The sequence below is a fragment of the Aegilops tauschii genome, chromosome 2 (genome assembly GCF_002575655.3).
Source record: "Aegilops tauschii subsp. strangulata cultivar AL8/78 chromosome 2, Aet v6.0, whole genome shotgun sequence".
In the NCBI taxonomy this organism is placed as follows: domain Eukaryota; kingdom Viridiplantae; phylum Streptophyta; class Magnoliopsida; order Poales; family Poaceae; genus Aegilops; species Aegilops tauschii.
In genome coordinates, this window is record NC_053036.3 from 144755967 (window position 1) to 144781578 (window position 25612).

General features: G+C 50.4%; 1 protein-coding gene across 1 annotated transcript; it reads left to right on the plus strand.

The window, feature by feature from the left end:
- The first annotated feature begins 20704 nt into the window (after window positions 1-20704).
- Window positions 20705-25305, plus strand: LOC109756935 (BTB/POZ domain-containing protein At3g49900). Its single transcript, XM_020315775.4, has 4 exons — window positions 20705-21050; window positions 21191-21263; window positions 23328-23831; window positions 24269-25305. The coding sequence occupies exons 1-4, from the start codon at window positions 20833-20835 to the stop codon at window positions 25112-25114; spliced, it is 1641 nt and encodes a 546-aa protein (XP_020171364.1). The 5' UTR covers window positions 20705-20832; the 3' UTR covers window positions 25115-25305.
- Window positions 25306-25612: the final 307 nt, after the last annotated feature.

The following is a 25612-nucleotide window of genomic DNA, read 5'->3' on the forward strand; positions in this document are numbered from 1 at the left end:
CTGCTGCCGCACCTGCCCAGGCGCGGGGCGTCCAACGCCTAGTTGGACTCGTCCTCGTCATCTGCCCCTCTGTCCTCCTCGTCACTTTTGCTCGAGGAAGATTCCATCGTCGGAATCCCCTTCGGAGGAGCTCTCCACGCAGCACTTCAGGCGAGTTCCAAGATCCCCGAAGGCCTTGATGGAGAGAAGGCCGTCCTCCATTAATTTGAAGTAGAGGACGAGCCCCACCGTCAGGCTGTGGATGCGAGCGAACGTCTTCCATCCTCGGCGGAGGTACATGACCCGAGGAGCCGGGAAGTCGACGTTGACCCGCGTGCCCCCATTCCCACAGCCCCTCATGTGCAATCTGAGGGTCTGGGGCGGGTCACACTCCATCTCCCGAGCAAACTGGGTGGGAAGACGAAGACGGCGACGCGGAGGCCGGCGCAGCCTGATAAAGAATTCGCGAGGCTGGTCTCCAACATGGCCTTCCATCGGGAAAGACATCATTGGCGGGGGCAAGGCCGGCGCGCCGCCCCGTCCTCCTCTTCCCCGGGCACCACGACCTCTGCCACGAACTTGCCCACGGCCTCGCTCCCTCCCCCTTCCCCTCACGGCTGGCTCCGCCACCGTGGGCTCAGGAGGAGGAGGGACGCGCTGTCGAGCGGCGACCCTCGCTGCCACTATCGAGGGACCAGGGTTCCCCTTCTCCATGGCAAACGAGAGGAAGAAGCAGAAGCAAGAGAAGATAGAAGAGTGCGGAGTGCCATCCCCCCCCTTCCCTCACCTTATAAAGGGGCGGGGTCGAGGCTCGGCCGCCCCGCTCAGCCAATCTAGCCATCGGGGGCGCAGGGAATCGGGACCGACCCGCTACCCCAACCAGCGACGGCCCGATTTCCCGCCTCCATAGCTCGCCACCTGCATGAAGGGCGCATGGCGAGCATGCAGGGTCAAAAGGATGGGTGAGGCGACCGTTCCCTGCCCCATGATCAGGGGGCGTGGGCGCCTTAAAGACTGCGACCCGAGTCCATCCAGTAAATGAGCCGCGCCTCCACGCCTCCCTCTTTTTACGGGGAAGGCACGAGCCGCCTCTTTACCATGATGTGACGCATGCATGCGGGAACCGCCCCACGCATGCCGCCCACGTCATGCGCACCCCTCCACGTCGCGCATTCAACGCGGGTTGCGGGGAAGCGCAGCAGACAAAAAATTACCGCGGTAAAAACCGCCCCTCCTACCCGCGCACCGTTCTGGGCCTGGCCCAACAACGTGTCGCGCTTATGTGTGGCCCAGGCCCGGAGGCTCCTATCGGTGTATGAAAGGAGGGGCGCACCTTTGTACCCCTTTGCCTGTGCACGGACAGTCAGAGCCGCGCCCACGGCCGCACCGAGCAGAACAGGGGAGGTGAACCAAGGTAAAACCAAAGCCCAAGACAGCCAGAGCAACGCCGAGGCCGAGATCACAAAAGAGATACTCCCTCTGTTCAAAAATATAAGTCTTTGTAGAGATTTCCACTATGGATCACATACAGATGTATACAGATACATTTTAGAGTCTAGATTCACTCATTTTGCTCCATATGTAGTGCATGGTGGAATCTATACAAAGACTTGTATTTAGGAACGGAGAGAGTACTTATTAAAAAAGAACAAAAGAGGAACATGCTAAAGAAGAGCAAGCAGATTTTGGATAATAAAATGTTCGTTGCGCAGTGCCCACACATGATGAACCAGAGCGCATTAAGAATGCAACTCCCTGCCCTTTCTCCATATGTGGTGCACGTGCTTTTCGAAAGTAAAGTAGGAACATTATATGACCAATTAAACGTTATCTGTTTTAGTAATATCAGCATCATATCAGATTCGTATTTGAGCAACAAGTTTGGAATTATGAGTGGCACGTTGTTTAGCTTGATGGATTCAGGAGCAGTGCTAAGCAGGTACGATGATGGTACTGAATATAAAGGCATGTCTGCATGCAAGTCGCGTGACTTTTGTCATTTGGGTCAGTCCACCATTTCAGGCGGTTGGATGAAGATCCTACGTCTCCTAACCCTTCTTCTTCCTCGTCTCTGATTCTTCCCATACAGAACACCGCACGGGCCGCCTGCCAAACCACCGGACCCGACCCCCTGCCCTCCCCTGAACCTCCCCCACCGCCTGTGTTCATCGGCCACCCCCACCCCCCACCCCCACCCACGTCGAGTTTTCTTCGTTCGGCGAGGCCCCACCACCGCCCCCCACAACCACCGTCCCCACACGAGCCCCTTCATTCGCACCGGCGAACTCCGGTGAGCCACCGTATTTCATGAAAAAAAATGTTCCCCCTGACTACTAGGACCCACCAGCCACATCTTCGCACGCAAGGAAGTGCTTGACAGTTGGGACCCACCCGGTCGAAGCGTACGTAGCATTGTCATTCTGGTCACGAACATGTACGTACATACTGGTCGATCGGTCTGTCTGCAGGCTGCAGCGATGAACCGTGGCCGTGTAAGGAAGGGCACGTGTGGTAGTAGAGGCGCGCATGTGTCGTAGTAGAGGCCCGCAGGTAGCATGTGCACGTACGTATAGCGGCCAGGGTGCAAGAAAGTAAATACGGCCACGTACCCACATACGAGCGGGGTATCGAACGCCTACTCGCGCATACGTACGGCCAGGGCTCGTGTACATGGCTAGGTCAGAACGGAGAAACTGCGTCGTCGTCGTGTTCACGGGGAGGCAACGGAATGCGTCGTGTTCATCGGGAGGCAATGGAACGCATGATGTTCATCGGGAGCCAACTGGCTTGGACGGAACAGCCGATGGAAACGAGGCCTGGCGTACCGCAGAATGAAGGAAACGGCCTTGTGTTTGACCGGCCACGGTCGAAACGGGATCCTGTTCATCGGGAGGGGTCTGGCGTAACGCAAAACGGAGGAAACAGACCTCCTACGGTGGAAACGGGGTCCTATTGATCAGGAGGGGTGTGGCGTACCGCAAAACAGAGGAAACGGACTTGTGTTGGAGCGCTACGGTCGAAACGGAGGTCCTGTTCATCGGGAGGGGTGTGGTGTACCTCAAAACGGGACTCCACGGGATATTGTTCATCTCCAGCGTCGACCTCCTCCAGCCTCCACGGGCTACTGTTCATCCACCGCCGACCTCCTGCAGCCTCCACCTGCGACTGTTCATCCACAGGCTCCTGTTCATTCAGCATCCACCGCGCGCTCCTCCACCGGCTGCTATTCAACCAGCCCTCTCCACGGGGTCCTGTTCAACCTCCCCTCCACGGGCTACTGTTCATCCAGCCCTCCACCGGCTACTGTTCAACCAGCCCTCCACCGGCTACTGTTCAACCAGCCCTCCACAGGGTCCTGTTCATCCAGCCCTCCACAAGGTCCTATTCATCCACCGGCTCGATCGATCGGGCTACTATTCATCCAGCGGCAACAGCCTCTACTACCACGGGTTCCTATTCATCCAACCCCCACCGGGAAATGTTCATCCAAACCCCCCAACAACGCTCACTGTTCATCCAGAGGCAGCATCGATCGGCTTCAGTTAGCAGCAGTAGCGAAGGAATCACTCGGGTTCAATTAGCAGCAAGGGATCGATCATGGTTCAGTAACGTAGCTAGTGCAATCGCCCGGGTTCAGTTAGAGCCTGCAGTTCAATTGCTTAGGTTCAGATAGATCGCAATGCCTCGCACACACGCGTGTACGTACAAGAGAAACACGCATCGCTCGGCCCCCGACCACCCACCGTAACCGAGAACTCCCCCGATATTTTCCTCGCCCTCTCTTCTACCACGGTTTTCTCCGTCATGGACGGCCCAAAGAATGTCATGTAGCTGCGTCTCCGGCCCGCCTAGGCCGAAAAGCCCATTTTCTGTCATGATTTTTTGTCATAGAAGTAGGAGCCCACCACATCTATGATGATACCGGGTTTTGTCACAATTATCGTCATAGAAGTGTCATAAGCATGACAGAAAAATTCATTCGGCCCAAAATGTCACGGATGTGTCTTTTTTTGTAGTGTATGCCCTAGCCGAACAAGCAGGAACGTAGGGCATAAGCACAGGAGCCAGGCAACCCAGCTCGGCAAAAACTTAAGTCATAGAGGTGCATATAATGGCGAAGAAAGGACGTATATGAGCGAACGACACATATATATATATATATGGTGAGCTCTATGCTCAAAATAATAATTAAGCTTCTATTGAGAAAAGCCCCTAGTTACGGTGGAGGGTGTACATTTAAGGATGTATACCCCTCAAGTGTGCGGCTTACCCGAACACACGCTAGAAATCATAAAAACGAGAAAAAGGAAAAATTGAAATAGGGGAAAAAGGAACGCACAAAGGTGTATGTCCGGACTTAGGCATAGAATCTTCGGAGTCGAGCAGCGTTCCATGGGTTCAGCTCTAAGCGATTATCCGATGCATTGCGAAGGCGATAGGCTCCTCTAGTGAGAACTTCATCTATAATGAAGGGACCCTCCCATTTGGGCTTGAGCTTGTCCTTTTTCTTCTCTGGTAGGCGTAGAACGAGTTTGCCGACATTATATGTCTTCGCTCGCACTTCTCTGCTTTGGTATCTTCGAGCCTGTTGTTGATAAAATGCGGAACGGGCTTTTGCGACATCGCACTCCTCCTCTAGGCCATCTAAGTCGTCCTCCCGATTGAGCTCGGCCTCTTTCTCCTCATACATGCCCACTCGAGGTGAGTCATGAATAATGTTGCAGGGCAAGACAACCTCTGCGCCGTACACCATGAAGAATGGTGTGTCCGGTCGTGCGGTTGGGCGTGGTCCGCAGACCCCAGAGTACGAAGTCAAGCTCCTCGACCCAGTGTTTATCCGACTCCTTTAGGGAGCGCACTAGTCTGGGTTTGATGCCACTCATTATCAGGACATTGGCCCGTTCAACCTGATCATTTTTTTGAGGGTGATATACAGAGGCGTAATTGAGTTTGATACCTAGATTAGCACACTAATTTTTCACCTCATCGGCTGTGAAGTTAGAGCCGTTGTCAGTAATAATGCTATGTGGGACACCATAACAGTGTACAACGCTGGAGATAAAATCTATCACCGGTCCGGCTTCAGCCGTTTTTACTGGTTTGGCCTCTATCCACTTAGTGAATTTATCCACCATAACCAATAAATATTTCTTCTTATGGCTTCCTCCTTTAAGGGGTCCGACCATATCTAGCCCCCAGACCGCGAAAGGCCAGGTAATGGGGATTGTTCTTAAGGCTGTGGGCGGCATATGGCTTTGATTGGCAAAGAGCTGGCACCCGACACAGTGCTGCACAAGGGCATGTGCATCTGCTCCGGCCATGGACCAGAAAAAACCTGTACAGAAGGCCTTGCTTACGAGGGCCTGAGTTGCGGCGTGATGGCCGCCGAGGCCAGCATGTATTTCGGCCAAGAGCTGCTACCCCTCCTCTTCAGAGATACATCTTCGAAGAACTCCAGTAGTACTTTTCTTGTAGAGTTCTCCTTCATGAACTTTGTAGGCTTTCGAGCGCCGAACGATACAATGAGCCTCACTCTGGTCATCAGGGAGCTCACACCTATTAAGTAGGCCAGGAAAGGTTCGGTCCATGGAGCGTTTACCGCCATGATTACATGGGCGGAAGGCGAAGGTTCGGTGCCCGAGCCCCCGACGATATCGGAATCGTGCTCGGCATCCGGGGGTGTGATCAGCGCCGGACTGGCATTTCCGCTCTTGTCCTGCCATACCACGGATGGCTTAAAAAGCCTTTCCACGAAGGTGTTAGGTGGGACAGGGTCGCGTTTAGCACCCATTCGAGCAAGGATGTCCGCTGCTTGATTACTGTCTCGGGCCACATGATGAAATTCGAGCCCCCAAACCAAGCTGATATTTTGAGTACGGTGTTGCGGCAAGCTGCCATCTTTGGATCCTTTGCATTGAATTTGCCGTTAATTTGGGATATTGCAAGGTTCGAATCCCCGCGCACCTCGAGGCATTGTATGCCCATAGAAACAGCCATCCGAAGACCATGCAGTTGTGCCTCATATTCGGCTGCATTATTGGAGTCTGTATACATAATTTGTAATACATAACAGACTATGTCCCCTATAGGGGATGTTAGGATGACACTGGCCCCCAATCCGGCTAACTATTTGGAGCCGTCAAAGTACATCACCCAGTTGGAGTATGTGCTGTACTCTTTAGGGAGTTTGGCTTCTGTCCATTCGGCGACGAAGTCGGCCAACACCTGAGATTTAATAGCTCGGCTTGGCTTGTATGTTATTTCAAATGGTAAGAGTTCGATAGCCCATTTTGCAATGCGGCCGGTGGCGTCTCGATTGTTTATGATGTCATTGAGTGGTACCTCGGAGGCCACCGTGATTGAGCACTCTTGAAAGTAGTGCCACAGCTTTCGAGATGCCATGAAAACCGCATACGCTATCTTTTGATAGTGCGGGTATCGGGATTTGCATGGTGTGAGAACCACCGATACATAGTATACTGGTTTCTGGAGCGAGAATTTGTGTCCCTCTTCCTCTCGTTCGACGACGAGCACAGCTCTCACCACCTGGTGAGTTGCAGATATGTATAGTACCATAGGTTCGCAGATGTTAGGTGCGGCAAGGAATGGGTTGTTTGCTAATAATGTTTTTATTTCTTCCAACCCGGCTGTTGCCGCGTTCGTCCACTCAAAGTGGTCGGTACGTCGGAGCACGCGATAGAGCGGCAGCGTCTTCTCTCCCAATCTAGAGATAAAGCGGCTCAAGGCTGCCATGCACCCAGCTAGTTTTTGGACCTGCTTTAGGTCTGTTGGTGTTGCCAATTGTGACAGGGCTCGGATTTTTGGCCGGATTTGCTTCAATTCCTCTATTGGAAACAATGAACCCGAACAGCTTTCTGACTGGAACGCCAAAATGCATTTTTCCGGATTGAGCCGTATGTCATATGTTCAGAGGTTGTCGAATGTAAGGCGCAAGTCATCCACCAACGATTCGACATGTTTGCTTTTGATGACTACATCATCTACATATGCCTCCACCATCTTGCCAATTTGTTTTTCCAGGCATGTTTGAATCATGCATTGGTAAGTGGCGCCAGTGTTTTTGAGTCCGAAAGGCATAGTGTTAAAGCATAAAGGCCCATACGGAGTAATGAATGCCGTTGTGGCCTGATCGGATTCCTTCATCTTAATTTGATGGTATCCGGAGTATGCGTCGAGGAAGTATGCGTCAAGGATGCACAGTGAATCATGTCCTGTAGTCGCATCAATGATTTGGTTAATGCGGGGTAGTGCGAAGGGGTCCTTAGGGCAGCCCTTGTTGAGGTCTTTAAAATTGACACAAAGGCGCCAGGATTTGTCCTTCTTTGGCACCATGACCAGGTTTGCTAGCCAGTCCGGGCGTTTGATCTCTCGGATGAACCCGGCCTCAAGTAGTTTGGCTAGCTCCTCCCCCATAGCTTGTCGCTTGGGTTCGGAAAAACGTCACAGCGTCTGCTTGACTGGCTTGAACCCCTTTATTATGTTGAGGTTGTGTTCGGCCAGTCTGCGTGGGATTCCCGGCATATCCGAAGGATGCCAAGAAAAGATGTCTCAATTCTCGCGTTGGAATGCTCTTAGAGCGGCGTCGACCATCGGATCCAGCTGTGTTCCAATGGCTGCTGTTTTATTAGGATCCGTTGGGTGAACTTGAAATTTGACTATTTCGTCTGCTGGCTTGAAAGAAGTGGACTTAGACCCCTTATCGAGGATTACATCGTCTCTGTCCACTGTGGAACACAGAGCGGTGAGCTCCTCGGCCGCGAGGGCCTCGGATAATGCCTCGAGGGCCAGGGATGCGGTTTGTTTTCGGCACGGAGTGCTATGTCCGAATCACTGGTGATAGTGATAACTTTGTTGGGCCCAAGCATTTTGAGCTTCATGTACCCGTAATGGGGTATGGCTTGAAAGCGTGTGAATGCGTCTTGCCCCAACAAGGCGTGATATCCGTTATTGAAAGGTGCCACGTGGAAGATTAACTCTTCGGACCGGTAGTTCTCCGGCGTGCCGAATACCACATCGAGTTTAATTTTCCTTCAACATCGCACTTCTCGACTGGGGATAATGCCTCGAAAGGTTGTACTGATCTGCTTGATGCGGCTCTTGTCCATTTGAATATTGTCGAGCATGTCCTCGTAGATGAGGTTCAGTCCGCTGCCGCCATCCATGAGCACTTTAGTGAGCCGAGAGCCGTCCACAATTGGGTTTAGGACCAAAGCGGCAGGTGCTCGGACTGATCGGGCCCTTGGTTCGTCATTGGCATTGAAAGTTATTGCCGTTTCGTTCCAAGGATTTATTGCGGCTACTTGGTTGACTTCGGAAAGGTCGCGGAGCGCCCTTTTGCGCCGATTATTTGAGGAAAAGGTCTCAGAGACCGTAAATACAATGAGATCATCATCCCCCGTAGACTACTTCTCTGGGGTAGTGTTGGTGAGGATGTCCTCCCCGCTCTTAGCCACCTGCCGGAGTACCCAACATGCCCGAAGGCTATGTGTTGGTTCAGAATTCGGCGTCGTGTGTATCTAGCAGGGCTTGTCGAGCCATTCATCAAGGACAGTTCTGTGTCCCGTTAAGGGTTTAATTTTCTTGTCTGTGGGATGATGATCAGGCCCCGTGAGGGTGCATCCTTTTTGCCCGTCCGGTGGGTGGCTTAAAGGCGGGCGGTTCCCACCGGGCTGTTTGGGCTTTCCAGGCGCTTTCCAGTGTGCAATACTCACTACTGCAGGATGCTGCTAACACGACACTATGATCAAAGACCCTTCGACGAAACTGTGTGCGATGCCATAATCGCAAATGATGGTGTAAAATAACTGTCAAAAAAGGTGCATAACATTTGCGATGGAGGATGCATCAAACACGATTCAGATTTTAGTTGCGTGTGCGATGCAGGGCATATGGTTCAGCTCAATTAACAGTTTGCGATGAGGAGGAACAAAAGAAACGGGCAGCCAGATGAAGGTATGTGTGATGTACAGCATACGGTTTACTCGGATGAACTGTTTGTGATTAGGCAACACAAAAGAAACGGTCAGCCCGATCAAGGTGTGTGCGATGTATAGCATACGATTCACTCGGATGAACTGTTTGTGATTAGGCAAGAGAACAGAAACGGTTCAATATAACAAGATGTGTGTGATGCGCGGCAAACAGGTCTGTTATCAGAAATGTGTGCGAAGACCGATAATAACGTAGACGATTGTTTCTAATAAGACGTATGTGATATGCTCTGTCTACACAACATCTATTGGCCATTGTGGGATGGGCGGTCATCCGGATACGCCATAAGGATGCGAAGAGGCATTCCTATCAGCAAGGACTAGCTGTTCCACTAGTAGCTCATGTAAGAAGACTATCAAGTTAAGTGTGCTCAGGCTGGAGCAGCCATCGGATGGGTGACTACATGGGAAGTTGTCTCGATGTTAAATTAGCTGATGGGATAGGTCATTTCGGTCAAATAACCGAAATGCCACATTCCCTCAGCTAATTTAACCTCGAGGTCCTTGTTTTTTATGTTTTTTATTTTTTAACACATGTTAAAGAAGGTCTACCGCGTTACTTTTTGACAATGTGCGATACGTGGCATACAGTTGATCCATCCAACCTATTTGTGATGGAATAGGCCGTGTGTGTTGTGGGCAAATGCTTGCTAGTATTCAACCGTTTGGGATTGATGAATTCATCACCGATGGGTTCCCTAGTGTGGTCCGTGTTCATCTGACCATCATCTACTTCTTGTGCTAGCTCGATGCTAAGTTTCCATTAATTGATGGCGTTTTATGAACACGCCACCGTTTCCCGCCATTTCATCACCTGTTTCCCGCCACCCTGCTATATTGCGCATAGGGGGCGCACGACGCATGGAGGCGACAAGCGCAACCTATAGCACATCCACCTTTTCCAAGCATGCCAATCCACCAAAGTGCTGCCTTTGCCATCAACCTCGTCGACGAGGAAAACGAGCAGGCCCCATGGCCCGCTGAGGCTGAGGCGCTCCCCGGCAATGCGATGGACGACGCCGTGATGCGCGTCATCACCAGGGTTGAGCAGACCTTTGGCGCATGGCGCTTGAGCACCAAGGATCAAGATAGGCATGTCAGCGCCGACAGGCTGCAGCTCGCCGCACAACATGATCGATGGCGCATCACAGAGCAAGCTAGGCGCGTCCGCGCCGATAGGCTGCGGCTCGCCGCACGGTGAGCCGTTGGAGCACCGCAGAGCGAGAGGCGCGGCGCGCCGCATAGCAAGAGCGGATCCATCGGCGCTTGCCTGCTGTCGACACGGCATCGCAGCTGGGTACACGTCCCATCAGTACCCCCATTCCTCGCCAGGAGTGGGCAGAGGCCCTCAGCGCCGTACTTGCACCAGACGCCCGCCGCACCGTTAGCATGGGTGCTGCCATTCGCCTTGTCCGCGGTCCGCTGGATGCCAACGCGTTGGTCCGTAGGCTCGACCGCCTCCTTTTGCCCAGGTGTCCACCTGGGCGCAGTAGATGAACATGGTCGTCACATCCTCGAGCTGGTGATCTCCGATGAAATAGCCAAGTTGGAGCTCAAGATCGCGCTCCAGATGTACCGCGAGCGTGTCGACCGCTTGGATGAACGCCTGCACGAGTTCAGGCAGAGCCAAGGGCTACCCTAGGCAAGGGCTGCTGGTCATGGTCTCATGGACGCATTTTATTTTGAAAAGTCGTTTTGACGTGGATAGCTATGTATTCATAAAAATCATAGTATTGCTCTGTTTCAATGTGTGTACTCTATTTTCCATTATTATATGTTCTGTTTCAATGTGTGTATATACGCTTTCCATTCTGTATATGTGGATGATAACAGCTAGATTCAAATTAGTATACAAAAACAGATAGAAAATGGAATTCATAATATATATATACTAATTGTTCATTAGATCATCACAGAATATATATATATATAATCACATATACGTGATGATACTTAACTACTAGGTACAATGCATAAAACTGAAAACGAACAATACTAAAACTAAAAATCCCTCCTGGGGCCAGTATTCCAGCAGCCCCTCGCGAGCAACTCCCTGGTGCGCGGCGTCTTCCCAGTGCGGAGGCAATACTCCGACTCCTCCGCCTCGCAGCGCTTGACGTACCGATCCGCCTCTTGCTGGCGGACGCGCACGGCTGATCTTGCCATTTCGTTGGGCGCCCATCGCAGCTCCTCGTCAGTGGCACGCTGGAGCTTATCGGCCCACCTGCACGCAGCGACGAGGCGCCCAGCGCCTATGACCTTCCTCGCGAAGTACCCGTCTTCGTACACCTCCTCGGCACGATGACGCGCCCGCCCCAAAGCTCCGCCGCCTACTTTTTCCAGGTGGCATCACGGGCTTCACAGGCCGCATGGTACCTAGCTTCCTCCTCCGCCATCTCCTTCTTGAACGACACTTGCCTGGCTTTCTCAGTCGGCGGCAGCGACTTCCACAGACAAAGATTGTACTGGCCTCAAAACCAATCCAAAGTTGAGGGGTCCGGCGCAACCTCGTGATGCGACGCGTAGGCCCATGGCATGCCCTCCATGCATGTGCCCATGCCTTGACACCAATATGTTTGAAAATTCCTTCTAATTTACTACACATGGAATTAACTCGCACACAAGTACACAAAAATATGATTTTTTTTCAAACCGTTATGGTTAGGCGTTGCATGTAGATGTAGTTCAAATTTGAATTACGGTCATTAAATGGTTAGAAAATCACTTAAATGTCTTTAAAAGGTCAAATGACCCCTGAAATTTACCAAATTTTCACATGAAAGTTGTATTAGTGCACGTTAAACGTAGCAAAAAAAATGAAGGCCGTAAGAGGAATCTATCTCCCGTTCATCATCAAACATGCATTGTTCCCTCTCGGAACCACAAACCTTCTAGCGAGTTGCTCTGGTTTGTGAGGGGTGTGTGTCCAAACGTTCGTCAAACATGCCAATTTTTTTACCACATCATCTTGGTGGCATGACATTACATCAACCAAGATTTCATGTGTTTCTGATCATTTTTCTATTTTTTTGAATTAAAATGCCATGTCACTCCATGCATACGTATGCATGTGTCCATGTCGTGAGACCAATATATTTGAAAATTCCTTCTAATTTACTGCACATGGAATTAACTCGCACACAAGTACACAGATATGATTTTTCAAACCGTTTTGGTTGGGCGCTGCATGTAGATGTAGTTCAAATTTGAATTACGGTCATTAAATGGTTAAAAAATCACTTAAATGTCTTTAAAAGGTCAAATGACCCCTAGAATTTTCCAAAATTTCACATTACAGTTGTAGTGGTGCACGTTAGACATAGAAAAAATTTGAAGGCCGTAAGAGGAAGCTATCTCCCATTCGTCATCAAACATGCATTGTTCCCTCTCAGAACCGCGAACCTTCTAGCGAGTTGAACCGGTTTGTGAGGTGTGTGTGTCCAAACTTTCGCCAAACATGCCAATTTCTTTACCACATCATCTTGGTGGCATGACATTACATCAACCAAGGTTTCATGTGTTTCTGATTTTTTATGTAATTAAAATGCCATGCCACTCCATGCATATGTGTCCATGTCGTGATACAAATATGTTTGAAAATTCCTTCTAGTTTACTGCACATGGAATTAACTCGCACACAATATGATTTTTCAAACCGTTTTAATTAGGCGTTGCATGTAGATTTAGTTCAAATTTGAATTAAGGTCATTAAATGGCTAGAAAATCACTTAAATGTCTTTAAAGGGTCAAATGACCCCTAGAATTTTCAAAAAAACCACATTACAGTTGTAGTAGTGCACGTTAGACGTAGAAAAAAAATTGAAGGTCGTAAGAGGAAGCTATCTCCCGTTCGTCATCAAACATGCATTGTTCCCTCTCGGAACCACGAGCCTTCTAGTGAGTTGCTTCAGTTTGTGAGGAGCGTGTGTCCAAACTTTGGTCAAACATGCCCATTTTTTTACCACATCATCTTGGTGGCATGACATTACATCAACCAAGGTTTCATGTGTTTCTGATTTTTTTATTTTTTGGAATTAAAATGCAATGTCACTCCATGCTTAATTGTGTCATAGCCGTTAGACCAGTATGTTTGGAAATTCCTTCCAATTTACGGCACATGGAATTAAATCGCACACGACACGAAATACGAGTTTTCAGACTGTAATAGTTAGCTGTTGCATGTACATGTAGTTCAAATTTCAATTACGGTCATTAAATGGCTAGAAAATCACTTAAATGTCTTAGAAGGTCAAATGACCCCTGAAATTTTCCAAAATTTAACATGATAGTTGTATTAGTACTACAAAATTTCTCGTTCATTTAAAACACCATCCGTTGGCACTTTATTCCAAATTCGTCTTTCACAGCTAATAAAAAATATCTACAACATCACACGCAGTTGTTTTCTACGAACTGTTTGCGATGAAAATATCTGGGTCTATTTAAGTCTCCCTCCTTAAGCTTCGACGGCTCGTCTGCTCTAGTGCCGGCAACCCCCGAATCCACGAATCCCGATCCCCATTCCCGCACCCCCTTCTTGCAAAGATGATGCCGTGGAAACGCTTCGTGAAGGCCCGTACGATGGTCGCGCCCCCCCGAGCGCCGCCGCCTGCGCCGAGAGCTCGGTCGCCTACACCGAGAGTGCCGCCGCACCCGCATTGAGCGCAGTTGCTTCCGCCGAGAGGTCGTCTACGGCAGCCGATAGGGCAGCTGCTGCAGCCGAGACGGCTGCAACTGCTACTGCGATGGCGGCTGCAAACGCCGATAGCGCTCGAGCTGCCGTCCGTGCCGCTGATGTCGCCCTGGCCCGGGTCGAGGCCATCCACGCCAAGATCGAGGATGCACACGCCAAGATATTCAGGCCACCTCGGACTCCAGCATGCAACTCACGTCTAAAAAGGTGGCGGTGGCGATGGAGCACCTGCTTCCTCATGAGGTCGCGAGCGATAGCTGGAGATGCTGGAGGCGGCGGAGATCGAGGAGCGCCGGGAGGAGGAGTTGCGCGTGGCCGAGGTCGAGGTAGAGAAGAGTGTGTCCATCGAGGAATCGGTGGTGGAGTACTAATGCAAGCTCTGGCGCAGCCACTACTACGAGTACTACAACCTTGAGGGCGGCGCCGAGGACGAGGACGAGGATGCGGTCGACTTCAGCAGGGGGGACGCGGAGTCCACCAACGGCGGCATGTCGCTAGGACAAGTCATCAACGTCTCATCTCACACTGGCGATGCATAGGCCGGCGCGGCGGAGGATTTTTAATTATGCGTACTTAGGCTTTGTTTTTAATGCTGGTCTTTTGTTAGAGCAATGTTTAGGTCAACTGGCTCTGTGTAATTACTAAAATTGCTTGATTCAGTAAGTGTGGTCTGTGTGCTGTACGCTCTTTTGTGTGCCCAAATTAGCAAGCGATGTTAAATTATGCAATGACGTACCCGGGGAAATTTCCACCAAAATTTGAATTATCAAAGTCATCCCATGCGCGTAAAGCAGAAGAATCATTTGTGATGCACACAATCATTCAAAGTGAATGGTCCGGCGGCACCGCGCGCGTTCAAAGTGAATGTGCCCATGCCTTGAGACCAAAATTTGAATAATCAAACTCATCACATGCGCGTAAAGCAGAAGAATCGTTTGTGCCCCCTAATACGAATTTGGCAAATCCTCGTTCTAAAGATGCACACAATCGTTCAAAGTGAATGGTCCGGCGGCACCACGCGCAAAGTTTCACTCCACATTTCCAAAATTTTGGCCTACCGCCAAAATATCTATCCCGCCCCCTTCCTCACCCCCTTTTCTCCCCGACCACAAGTCACATTTCCCCTGTTTCCTCCTTCCTTCCTTCCTTGCTAAGCTATAGCCGCTTCCTTGCTCTCGCAGTCTCGCATCCTACCGCCAGGGTCGCCATGGTCTTCTTCAAAGACCTCTCCAGCGGTTCCTCCTCCGGCGACTACTCCTTCACCACCCGGGTATGCCTCTCTTCTCTCTCTCGTGCTATGACTTGGAATGAAGGATTTTTACCCGGCGGTCGATTTGAGTCATTTCTTCCTCTTGTAGCTCCCTAGGACCATCAGTGGCAACGAATGGAGCGGGGTGGCTGAAGATCTATCTGCTCGTTGTCACCATCAATCTCCATGCATGAAGCTAGTTGCGTGTGATTCTGTGGACAGTGGGAGGAAGTTTCTGGCATGTGCAAAGAAGGTTAGACCCTCTTTCGTTGTTACAACTCATTTTTTAGATGTGATTCAGACACTGTCACGGTCCCAACCCATTCATACCACACCTTCAACCAAACGCATCCTAAGACAGTGTCACAGTTTGTACCTAGTATCTTAAATTGTTGCCATCTCATCAGCGGTGTCATTAGAAAATTATTTGGCACCGCTTCAGCAGTTTGAGCAGCCAACTTTGGTCCACACATCCGAGCAGCCAAGCAGTAAAATACTAAATCTTTATGGCACGAAGGAACTAGGCATCGGAGCAACTACGTGCTCCGGAGTCCGGGTCCCTGATTTTTTTTCGTTGCATCGGCTCGCCAGTCCAGGGCACTGGTGCGAGATGTAGCAACAGTTGTCTTTATCCCAGTTTTGGCATACATAGTGGACGGCCTTAGTGCTATTAGTTCTATGTTACTAAATTTGTGCATGTACACACCTGTTAGTATCAATTTGCTGTCATCCAAACACTGTCGCTATGCTGTTGCAGTTATATTTACCTTCCTCATAAAATGTTCAATTTGTTATTTATTGTACATGAGTAAGAACTTGTAGCGACGTTGTAGTTAATTATAGATTCGGATGTTTCAGAATTTGGTTGTTGTCTCAGTACCAATTATTTCATTTTCACATTGATCTTTTTGAGAAGATATGTCATAATTAACATGTTTCTTCAGTTTTTCAAAATAAGCATTAGTGATTTTCTATGTTGCTATAAACCCATTTCCCCTACAATTGTTACTGATCTAGTTTTAGATATTATAGGATGAACGGAAATGCTCTTACTTGGAGTGGGTTGATCAAGAGTGGCCACAGTCTTTGAAGATGTGCCTAACGAAGCTCTGGAGCATGTATGAGGAAGAGAACACACATAGGCTTAGAGGAAGTCTTGTCAACGCTGAAGCATATTTCAAGATGCGGGATAAAAAGTTGAAAGTGGAGAATGAGCTCAGATTTTTTTTAAATCAGACTTTGCTAAGATGGTGTTAGCGAAGGAGGAGGCACTTTCCCAGTTGGCCCGTGCAAGACGGGTTCTTACTGAACTAAAAGCAGAGGTGGATAAGACGAGCCTGGATGATCTCGATTAGGGAAATGAATATATTGTTCTTATGAAGTTGAACTAGCTATATGTTGTACTGTGTTGTTTTCATGTAGATACCATACTGTGATGTTATAATATATTTATGTGCCTGATATGAAATTGGCAAACAACTGTTCGAGGAAATGTGAATTTGCGTAATACTGGAATTATTAATTGTAAACTAATAAACCTGCTAAATGTGTCATGGACCTTTGCAAACGGTTCTAGCAGCAAAAGCGCTTGCGATGGATAGCCCAATGCCACACAGTTTTCTTCATCAAATCGTGTGTGATATAGTTGGTAAAAGCAAATAGTTAACCAAGGAAGACCGTGTGTGATAGTTACACCTTTCACACACGAGCCTACACATGAAACTGTGTGGGATGTACGTCCGAACGGAAACGTTTTCCCTGGATTGACTGTGTGGGATGTACATAAGAACGGAAACGTATTCCTTGGATTGACTGTGTGTGATATACATACGAAGGGAAATGTTTTTCTGAGATTCACCGTGTGGGATGTACATACCTACGGAAATGATTTTCTCGGATTACCGTGTGGGATGTACATACCTACGGAAATGATTTTCTCGGATTACCGTGTGGGATGTACATACCTACGGAAATGATTGGGTTTCGATGCCTCGCCCGATCGCACACGGGCCCAGCCTGGGTCCCAGGAGGGCCTATCCCCGACGATTTCTGGGTCGTATGGGAAGGACACCCTATCGCACAAACTCACTTGGCGACGGTTTCAAATGCCGTCGCGGAAAGGTGTTAAAATCGTTTGTTTAGGACCAACGTGCACCAGTGACTTTTGTACTATGTGTGCCAAATCTACAAAGTGGAGTATGCGGCGTCGGTTGAGGGCATTAAGGATCCCCTCACCTGTACAGTTGCGGCAAAATAGTGATACCGCATCGTCGTCGCAGCAATCTTTGATCTTGTTTTTAACAAGGAGGAATCTAGCCCAAAAGTGATGGACTGTTTCCTTAGGTTGCTGCCGCACATACATTAGGTCGCATATGTCCGGAGGACCGGAATTGCTTGGGAATATTGCTTGTAGTGGTTGGGCGGGCTTAAATCCGAGCCCTGACCCACTTTGGGATCAAGAGTTTTAAGAATTTCTGAGGTCACTAGCCCAGGATCCGGAGTATCCTCGGAGTTTTCAGGCTTAACGCCTGGTTCTATGTTCGGAGGACAGGGAGTCTCTTCCCGAATATGGGTACCCGGCTCGCACGGCTCGGAAATCCGAACATAGCTTGTTCTCAGCATAGGGGGAGCGATATCCTTGGCTTGTTCCTCCACAACCGCAACCAGATGGGTGATCGGCGGGGACCTGATTTCTCTCTGATCGGGTTTAAGCCCAATCCGATCATAGTCTGTTGCGACCCCCAGGGCAGCGATGCGATCTAGCAGTTCGTTCAAAGACGAGATATCTGGCGGATCCATCTTATCGGAGTGTTCGAGGCCAATGCGGAGATGATTTTTGGTAGTTTGGGGGACCGGCTTTGGCTTAACGGCCGAGCGGGCGCCCATAGTAAAATTGCCGAGCTGGACGATCTGCCCAGGAGCTAGGGCCCTTCTAGAGGTGATTTTGTCATTGACGACAAGGCGCCATCGATCCTTCTATCGACGACACAGAGGAACTCTCAATGAAAGCACCAATGTCGGTGTCAAAACCGGCCGATCTCGGGTAGGGGGTCCCGAACTGTGCGTCTGAGGGTCGAAGGTAACAGGAGACGGGGGACCTGATGTTTACCCAAGTTCGGGCCCTCTTAATGGAGGTAATACCCTACTTCTTGCTTGATTGACTTTGATAAGTATAAGGGTTACAAGAGTTGATCTACCTCGAGATCGTAATGGCTAAACCCTAGATGTCTAGCTTGTATGATTCGTCATGGCCTCTACGGACTAACCCCTCTGGTTTATATAGACATCGGAGGGGGCTAGGGTTGTACAAAGTCGGTTTTACAAAGAAAGGAAACTAAACATCTGGCCGCCAAGCTTGCTATCCACGGAAAGGAAAGTCCTATCCGGACACGGGGGAAGGCATTCTATCTTGTATCTTCACGGCCCATCAGTCTGGCCCATGTCACATAGCCCGGCCACCCGAGGACCCCTTAATCCAGGACTCCCTCAGTGCCCCCCTCCACAGTTTACTCCTCCGGTCATAGCGTCGTGGTGCTTAGGTGAAGCCCTGCGCAGATCACATCACCATCACCACGTCGTCGTGCTGATGGAACTCTCCCTAGACCCTCTGCTGGATCAAGATTTCGAGGGACGTCATGGAGCTGAACGTGTGCGGAACTCAGAGGTGCCGTACGTTCGGTACTAGATCGGTTGGATCATGAAGACATTCGACTACATCAACCGCGTTAACCTAACGCTTCAGATTTTGGTCTACGAGGGTACGTGGACACACTCTCCCCCTCTCGTTGCTATGCATCTCCTAGATAGATCTTGGGTGATCGAAGGAATTTTTTGAAATTGCATGCTACGTTTCCCAACAAATTTTATTGAAAGTGGCCATCCAATCTCTTCCTGTTTTTGCTGGAAGTTTCAAGATTCCAAAGAAAATAGGCAAGGAGATTGCGTACGCTATGTGAAGCTTCTGGTGGGGTGATGATGAGGACCAAAGGAAAATGCATTGCTTGGCATGGTGGTGGATGTGTATTCCCAAGAAAGAGGGAGGTACGGGGTTCAGAGATTTGAATGATTTAATCTCGCAATGCTTACAAAGCAATGTTGGGGGCTGATAACTAACCCAGCCACTTTTATGAGCGCGTGTGCTTAGAGCAAAATAGTATCCTTATGTAGTTTAGTTGAAGCTAGTAATAAAAAGGTTCCACATTCACTATTGAGACAAGGGATACCTAGAGTAACTAAAGAGGACATATATGGCGTACCCGACGTTATACCTAGAGTATTGTTGCTGGTACCCAGAGTATTGTTGCTAGTTTACGGCTTCTGTGAGGAGGACTTATGTGACATGACTTCGTTTTCTGGTCGTAAATACTCAGAGTATGTTTGCTGGTTTACAAACTTTTGTGAGAGGACGTATATGGCGTACCTGAGGTTAGGGCGTGTACAATGTAGAGCGTGTGCACATGTGCTTAGAAAATACATATTGATGTTTTTTCCTTAGCGACTTTGTTAGCGTCTCCTTGTTCAATGCTAGTAGTGGTATGGTAGGCGCTTGGCTGATCCTCTCTCTCATGTGGTACGTACAAATCTCCAGTAGTGCCAGACAGCAGAGTTGGCATCGACACAAAAATGAATCTTGGGATCGGCCGGGAAATAAGCGTAACGACCAGGGATTCTATCCTACCGCCCGGGACCATTCACTATTGAGTTTGTTACATGTTGAGATGCTATAGTTATGGCGATTGCTAATGGCCTCTCCAACATTATTGTTGAGACGGATTGTTTGTCCGTCTTTTCCACATGGCAACATGGGACCCCCGCTTGGCTGGAGGACATCTCATTAGGGAGTTGCGTACCTATCTCTTGAACTTGTAGGTATTCGGTCTTTGATGGATGGGGCGAGAAGCTAAGGAAGCAGCCCACCTTCACTTTGCAATATATGATTCGTCAAGATGAATAAAATGCCTCGAGGGCGGTCCTGCAAAAATCAAACGTTGTGTATTTGTGCAATTTTCTCTTTAATCAGAGAGAGCCAAATATTACTTTAATAAAACACATATGAAATGGGGAATGTTATTGTGTTGATGTTCCGTGTGAGGGCGACAAAACGAACATTTTTATTGCAATTTTAGTTGACGCGAGTACGAAAATTTCTTTTGGAAGCACAACTAACCCTGGCAAAAGAATGAACTAGACTGATTGACCATGCATGCTAACTAAATTTGCCATCCTCGAGCAACATAAATTGCCATGCTAATCGTTCACAATAGCCATGCTTTTCAAGGATACACAATAACAATAGCCATGCTAATCGCAGGCGTTTGCTGGTTATGAGGGTTCTATGAAATAAGTATTTTGCATGACACGTGGTGTTCTTGGATAAGGGTTACCAAATTTTTGTACAGAAATTTTGGAACTATCAGTCGGTCGAGCCATGCTTTGCTTGGCCCCTTAACGCAGGTATCTTCTTCCTGGCGGCGACAAGTCTGGGCCATCCGTTGCACGATCCGACGGCCCGAGACCCGTGCCGGCAAGCCTCCTTGGGTAGCACACGGGAAGTTCATCTCGCGCTTCACAAATGGACTCGACTGCATCCACTATCGACCCCCCTTCCCCCACGGAGGCCGAAAACAAAACAAAACGCACACGAGCAGGAGCAGTGGTGCAGGCGGAAGGACAGCGCTCGATCGGAGACGCGGGGGGTGCCACCGCATTTACCATCCACATGCACGCATTCATTGCCATCCCAATTCAACACCCCGCCCCCCTAATGCCATCGCCCTCGCCCGGTAGTACTACAAGAGCCGCAGAAGCAACCGTTGCTCCTCCTCCACAGGGACAGGGGTCGCAGTAGTGGTAGATAGGACAAGAAGTTGGAGATCGAGAAGGTCTAGGAACCAACAGGCATGGCCATGGAGATGGGCAGGAGCTGGCAGGAGCTCGGCGTCGTGGACACCATCTACGAGGACGACCACGAGGAGGAAGACGAGGAGGAGGAGACGGAGGACTGCTTCAACTCGCCCACCATGTCCTCCTCCGCGCCCACGTCGGCGTCCTGCTCGCCCGCGGCGCCGTCCGCCTCCTCCTCCCTCCCGCCGGCGCTCAGGACCGCGGTGCAAGGATGGTACGTATGTCAGCCAATGTGACAATTCAGTTCGCCGTGATCTGTTCTGGATTCCATGGACGTACGCAGAGTTCAGAATTCGGCATCATCTTACATTCGTACTGACTGGAGATCGATTTTTTGCCTCCATGTTTGATCAGGTCGCGGGCGAATGGATCGCGCAAGCCGGACGTGATCGTGCGTGTCCAAGAACACTGCTTCCATCTGCACAGGGTAAGATATACAAAGATCGACCGCTCCTTTTCCTTTCTTTTCTTTTCTTTTCTTTTCTTGAACGATCGAACACTTCGGATAGAAGAAATTCACCACCTCCGTTAAAAATCGACGGCAGTGATGATGAATCACTTCTTTCTTCTTCGAAACTGCCACATTTGTCGAATTTTACCACATCCAAGCGTTTCCAATTAGTCTCCTGCACTAGTAACTCCTGTCAATTTTCCTTTAGTAAAACCAAGATGAAGAAAAGAAAAGAATAGAGCGTGCTGCAGCTGCATGTTTTCCGTTAGTAGAAAGAAATTTATTTATGGCAAATTCAATACGAGCCCTGCTGGGTACGTGCGCGGCGCAGAGATGACAACGCAGTCCACGCCCACGTCGTCAGACGTTCCTTGTGACGGTTAAGGAACGAGCAGTAACTCACAAATAGTTACTGCGCACTCCCCTGGCAGTGCCCATAGATTCACCGTGGGAGTTCCAAAATATAACAGTGACTCTTGGTTCCAACCTTGCACTAAGAATTCGCCTTCTCCCTGGTTAGGTGCCGGCCAACATTGTCACTGTAGTAGCACATTGAGCAATTTGACCTACATAAGATCCTCATCACGGTTACGGGATTCTTCCCCGAAATCGCGTAAAATTCCTGCAGGAAACAGTTCAGTTCCCGCAAGCTTCCGATAGAATACATGAAAAATATAAATTGATTCTCAAGTCTTTTGTAAGCGGAGGTGGCCCCTTGAGGGTTTTGGCCTCTGGATTAGCTTAAGTTTTGGCCATGGCAAAAAGTGCCCCAAGTAGACAAATGCCAGAGCCTCTGCCCCACGATGAACAGCAGAGTACCAATGGCGTCCTAACAGGCAATAATTGATCGTCGATCCTGTACCACATTTACTCCATTGCCTTGATTAGCGCACTACCCTGCGTGCAGCAGGAGCCATCGTAAACTTCCAGTAACCTCTGTCGCAGGAGTTACTGGCGCCTTCAGACAAGTTTATTGCCTCCCATCCTAGCTCTACACATGCACGTTGACCGTAGCAGTATATGTTCCTGCTCCCGCATCATCTCTTTTACCTGCTGTGTTGTGTTGGTTTCAACTGAACTTTGACATGGCAAGGAGTCTGGCAAGAAGAGGTCGAGGAGATCTCATGTAAAAATGGTTAGGCTTTTGATCCCTCTACATACGATCGGACACATGGGCCGGCGCAGTTCGCGTATTGAATTCGACGTAGATTTACAGGCGACCTTGCCGGGAGAAATTCAATTGGTGTCGTATGAATTTCTTTCTGGATCGGGACCAGGCAGTATCGACGTACTGCGAGGAGGGGTATCGCCCATTGCATTCATGCCGGCCGACAGAAGGGAGATCTGAGTAAATGTGAGGATCAGACGGACGGACCATTTCAAATTTTATTTTTCGTACTACTACTGTATTAAACTCGATCGTAGTAGTACTGTAGTACAGTACTACTTTGCTGGGATTCGGATTTCACAGTTCGGGAGATTCTAGTACAATTTTGTTTTCAGCGTGGCTGCAGCTCGGTTCAGTTTATTGCTGAAGTGAGTTCGACAGGCACAAGAAACATTTGTTTTCTTGTTCCCTTCCTCCCTGAACTCAGTTCAGTTTTGCTGAACTGCAGAACTCAAAGGAGTTTGACAGATACAGGCCAAAAGGCACTGAAAGCCCGAAACTGTTTGCCAATTGTACCAAAATGATAAAGATCCAATTAATGCCAGCAAACCCGCAACCTGTTTTTTGTTGGCCTCTGCTCATCTTGTGGGCTAGGCCAATCATCTGCCTGGTATAATGCTTTAGCTCTGTGCTTATTCCTACGATTTTTCCTGCCGCCTAGTAAGTTAAAATTTCAGAGTACTGGACGTACACTAATGATTTTTAGCCAGCCAGGCCAAGAGATTCATGTTACAAATGAAACAATAGCAGTTTTTTCCTTACTCCATTAAGCGACAGTTTTTTTTTTAGGGACAGTTAAACGATCCAAATGTAGTAGTAGTACTTGTGCTTCTGGATGTTCAAATTTATTTACAGTTTTGGTCTGTTCCCAGGACCCGATCACGTCGGAGAGCAGCTACCTGAAGCGGCAGCTGTCGGAGTGCAGCGACATCGCCGTGGACCTACCGGCAGGCCTCACGGTCGACGCGTTCGCCGACGCCGTGGCTTCCTGCTACGGCGCCGACTTGGCGCTGTCGCCGGACAACCTCGCCGCGGCGTGGGCGGCCGCGGACTGGCTGGAGCTGACCGCGGAGGACGGGCTGGCACGCCGCGCCGAGGACTACTTCTTCGAGGAAGTGGCCACGGACCACGGCCTCGCCGCGGCAGTGCTGCGGTCGTGCGCGGCGTTCCTCGGCGGCGAGGTCGCCGGGGCCGGCGCGGGGCTGCTCGTGCGGTGCCTGGAGACGCTCGCGGCTTCCGGCGGCGCCGACAGCAGGTGGCTCGAGGACGTGGCCGCGCTGCCGCTCGAGGAGTTCCAGGTGGTCGTGGAGGGCATGCGCGCGCGGCTCGCGCACGACCACGACCTCATGTACACCATCGTGGATCACTACCTCGAGGTACAGCTTTCAACCCACCGACCTGCAGTGTTTTTGTTTGGAATTGAGGGAATTTGATACGGACTGCACCGATTCCTATTGGATTTGTGAGCCTAGCTAGTGGAGTAGGAGTATTTGTTTTTCTTGGAGTAGGCACTTCGCGTCCGATTTTCCTTTAGCTTTGGCTTTAAGTTGAGTGTCCATTGCTCAAGACAGGTAGTATATCACCTTAGAAGAAGTGAGAAATCTGTCCAAGTTCAGTTAAACCTCTGAGGTTTCTGGCGGGTAAAACCCTGAATCCAGGTTTTACTGTCAGACAGACAGGCACTACGAAACTGGATTCAAGTATTCTAGAGAACTCGTTAACTAATCAATTTGCCGGCAATGTTTCATTGTGAAATCTAAATATGACTTGCTGTGTCCAGTGCTGATCGTTTTACGCATGGATGTGGGTGCAGAACCACAAGGGGAAGCTGACGGAGGAGGAGAAGAGCCGGCTGTGCTACAACGTGAACTGCGCCAAGCTGTCGCACCACCTCTTCATGCACCTCGTGCAGAACCCGCGGCTGCCGCTCCGCTTCGTCGTCCAGGCCATGCTCGTCGAGCAGCTGCACTCCCACCACTCCATGCTGCTCACCCAGCACCACCACGCCGCCGCCGCCGCGGCTCCCGCCTCCGCCGCGCCGCTGCCGTTGCCGCCTGGGCTACATAAGAGGGCCATCTCCGGCGCGTTCAGCAGCGCCGTGGCCGCCGCGACCGCCGGGGACGCCGCCAACATGACGCTCGGCGACATCCTGCAGCGCGACGCGGTGCTGCGCCAGTCCGCGCACATCCGCGCATCCATGGATGCCACGGGGCACCGCATCGACACCCTCGAGCGCGAGCTCGCCGGTCTCCGCTGCCGCCTGCGCCGCTCCGAGCAGGCCGCGGCTGCTGCCACGGCCTCGGCAGCCATCGACCGCGTGTCCGCCAAGTCGGCCAGCTTCCGCATTCCGCGCAGCCGGCTCTGGAACGGCGAGGACCTCTCGTCCAGCACCGCCACCACCGGCCGCTCCGCCGCGAAGGGCAACCTTAGCCTCAAGTCACGTCTGGTGCACGGGTTCAAGAGCCTGTTCGGCCGGAGGCCAGGGAACGGTGTCGCGCTGCCGCCCGCGAGGAGTGATGACGCCGGCACTGACGTCCGCGTCGGCGAGAAAGGCGCGTGTGCGTCATGTCCACCGGAGCCGGAGGACGGCTACGACAAGGAGCTGCGCAAGGAGGAGTGGAGTGCTCGGCCTCACCGGAGGAACCTGTCCATGGTGTGACCAGTCGATGCACCGCGAGAAGCCGAGCGATCAGCGGCAAACGGTGCACGCCGCATACTTGTTGCGGGCTTTGGGGTGCTTAATCATGGCCGCACCAAAGAATCAAGAACCCACGCACCCGTAACGAACATTGTACCGCGCCGCTAGGCCCTCGCCAAACTATCATCAAAGAGAACCCTCTGGCTTGTCAATCCGGACCGAGGAGCGCCATCCTTGCCATCGAGCATTGAGGACGCCAACGCCACAAGCACGTTTAAAGGATAGGAGGCACGAATGCCTTGAAATAGGCTTTCGCCCTGCTATATTAATATAGCAACCACACAATACAACATGAGAACTATTGCTGGGGCAAACAACACAACCACGACCAAAAGAAAAGAAAGAGAAAACAATGCCAACACCGGCAGATCAACGAAAACGAAAATGACTCGCAGCCGCTGCGTCCTCTCCGAAGTATTCCCACCACGATCCTAGCCATCTGATTCGCCCCGTACCAAG

What these genes read in the sequence shown, in the direction of transcription:
- LOC109756935 (XM_020315775.4), top strand. Translation starts at nt 20,833, where the DNA reads ATGGCCATGGAGATGGGCAGGAGCTGGCAGGAGCTCGGCGTCGTGGAC. An exon ending in ACTGCTTCCATCTGCACAGG is followed by an intron (nt 21,264 to 23,327) that starts GTAAGATATACA and finishes GTCTGTTCCCAG; the next exon opens with GACCCGATCACGTCGGAGAG. An exon ending in TCGTGGATCACTACCTCGAG is followed by an intron (nt 23,832 to 24,268) that starts GTACAGCTTTCA and finishes ATGTGGGTGCAG; the next exon opens with AACCACAAGGGGAAGCTGAC.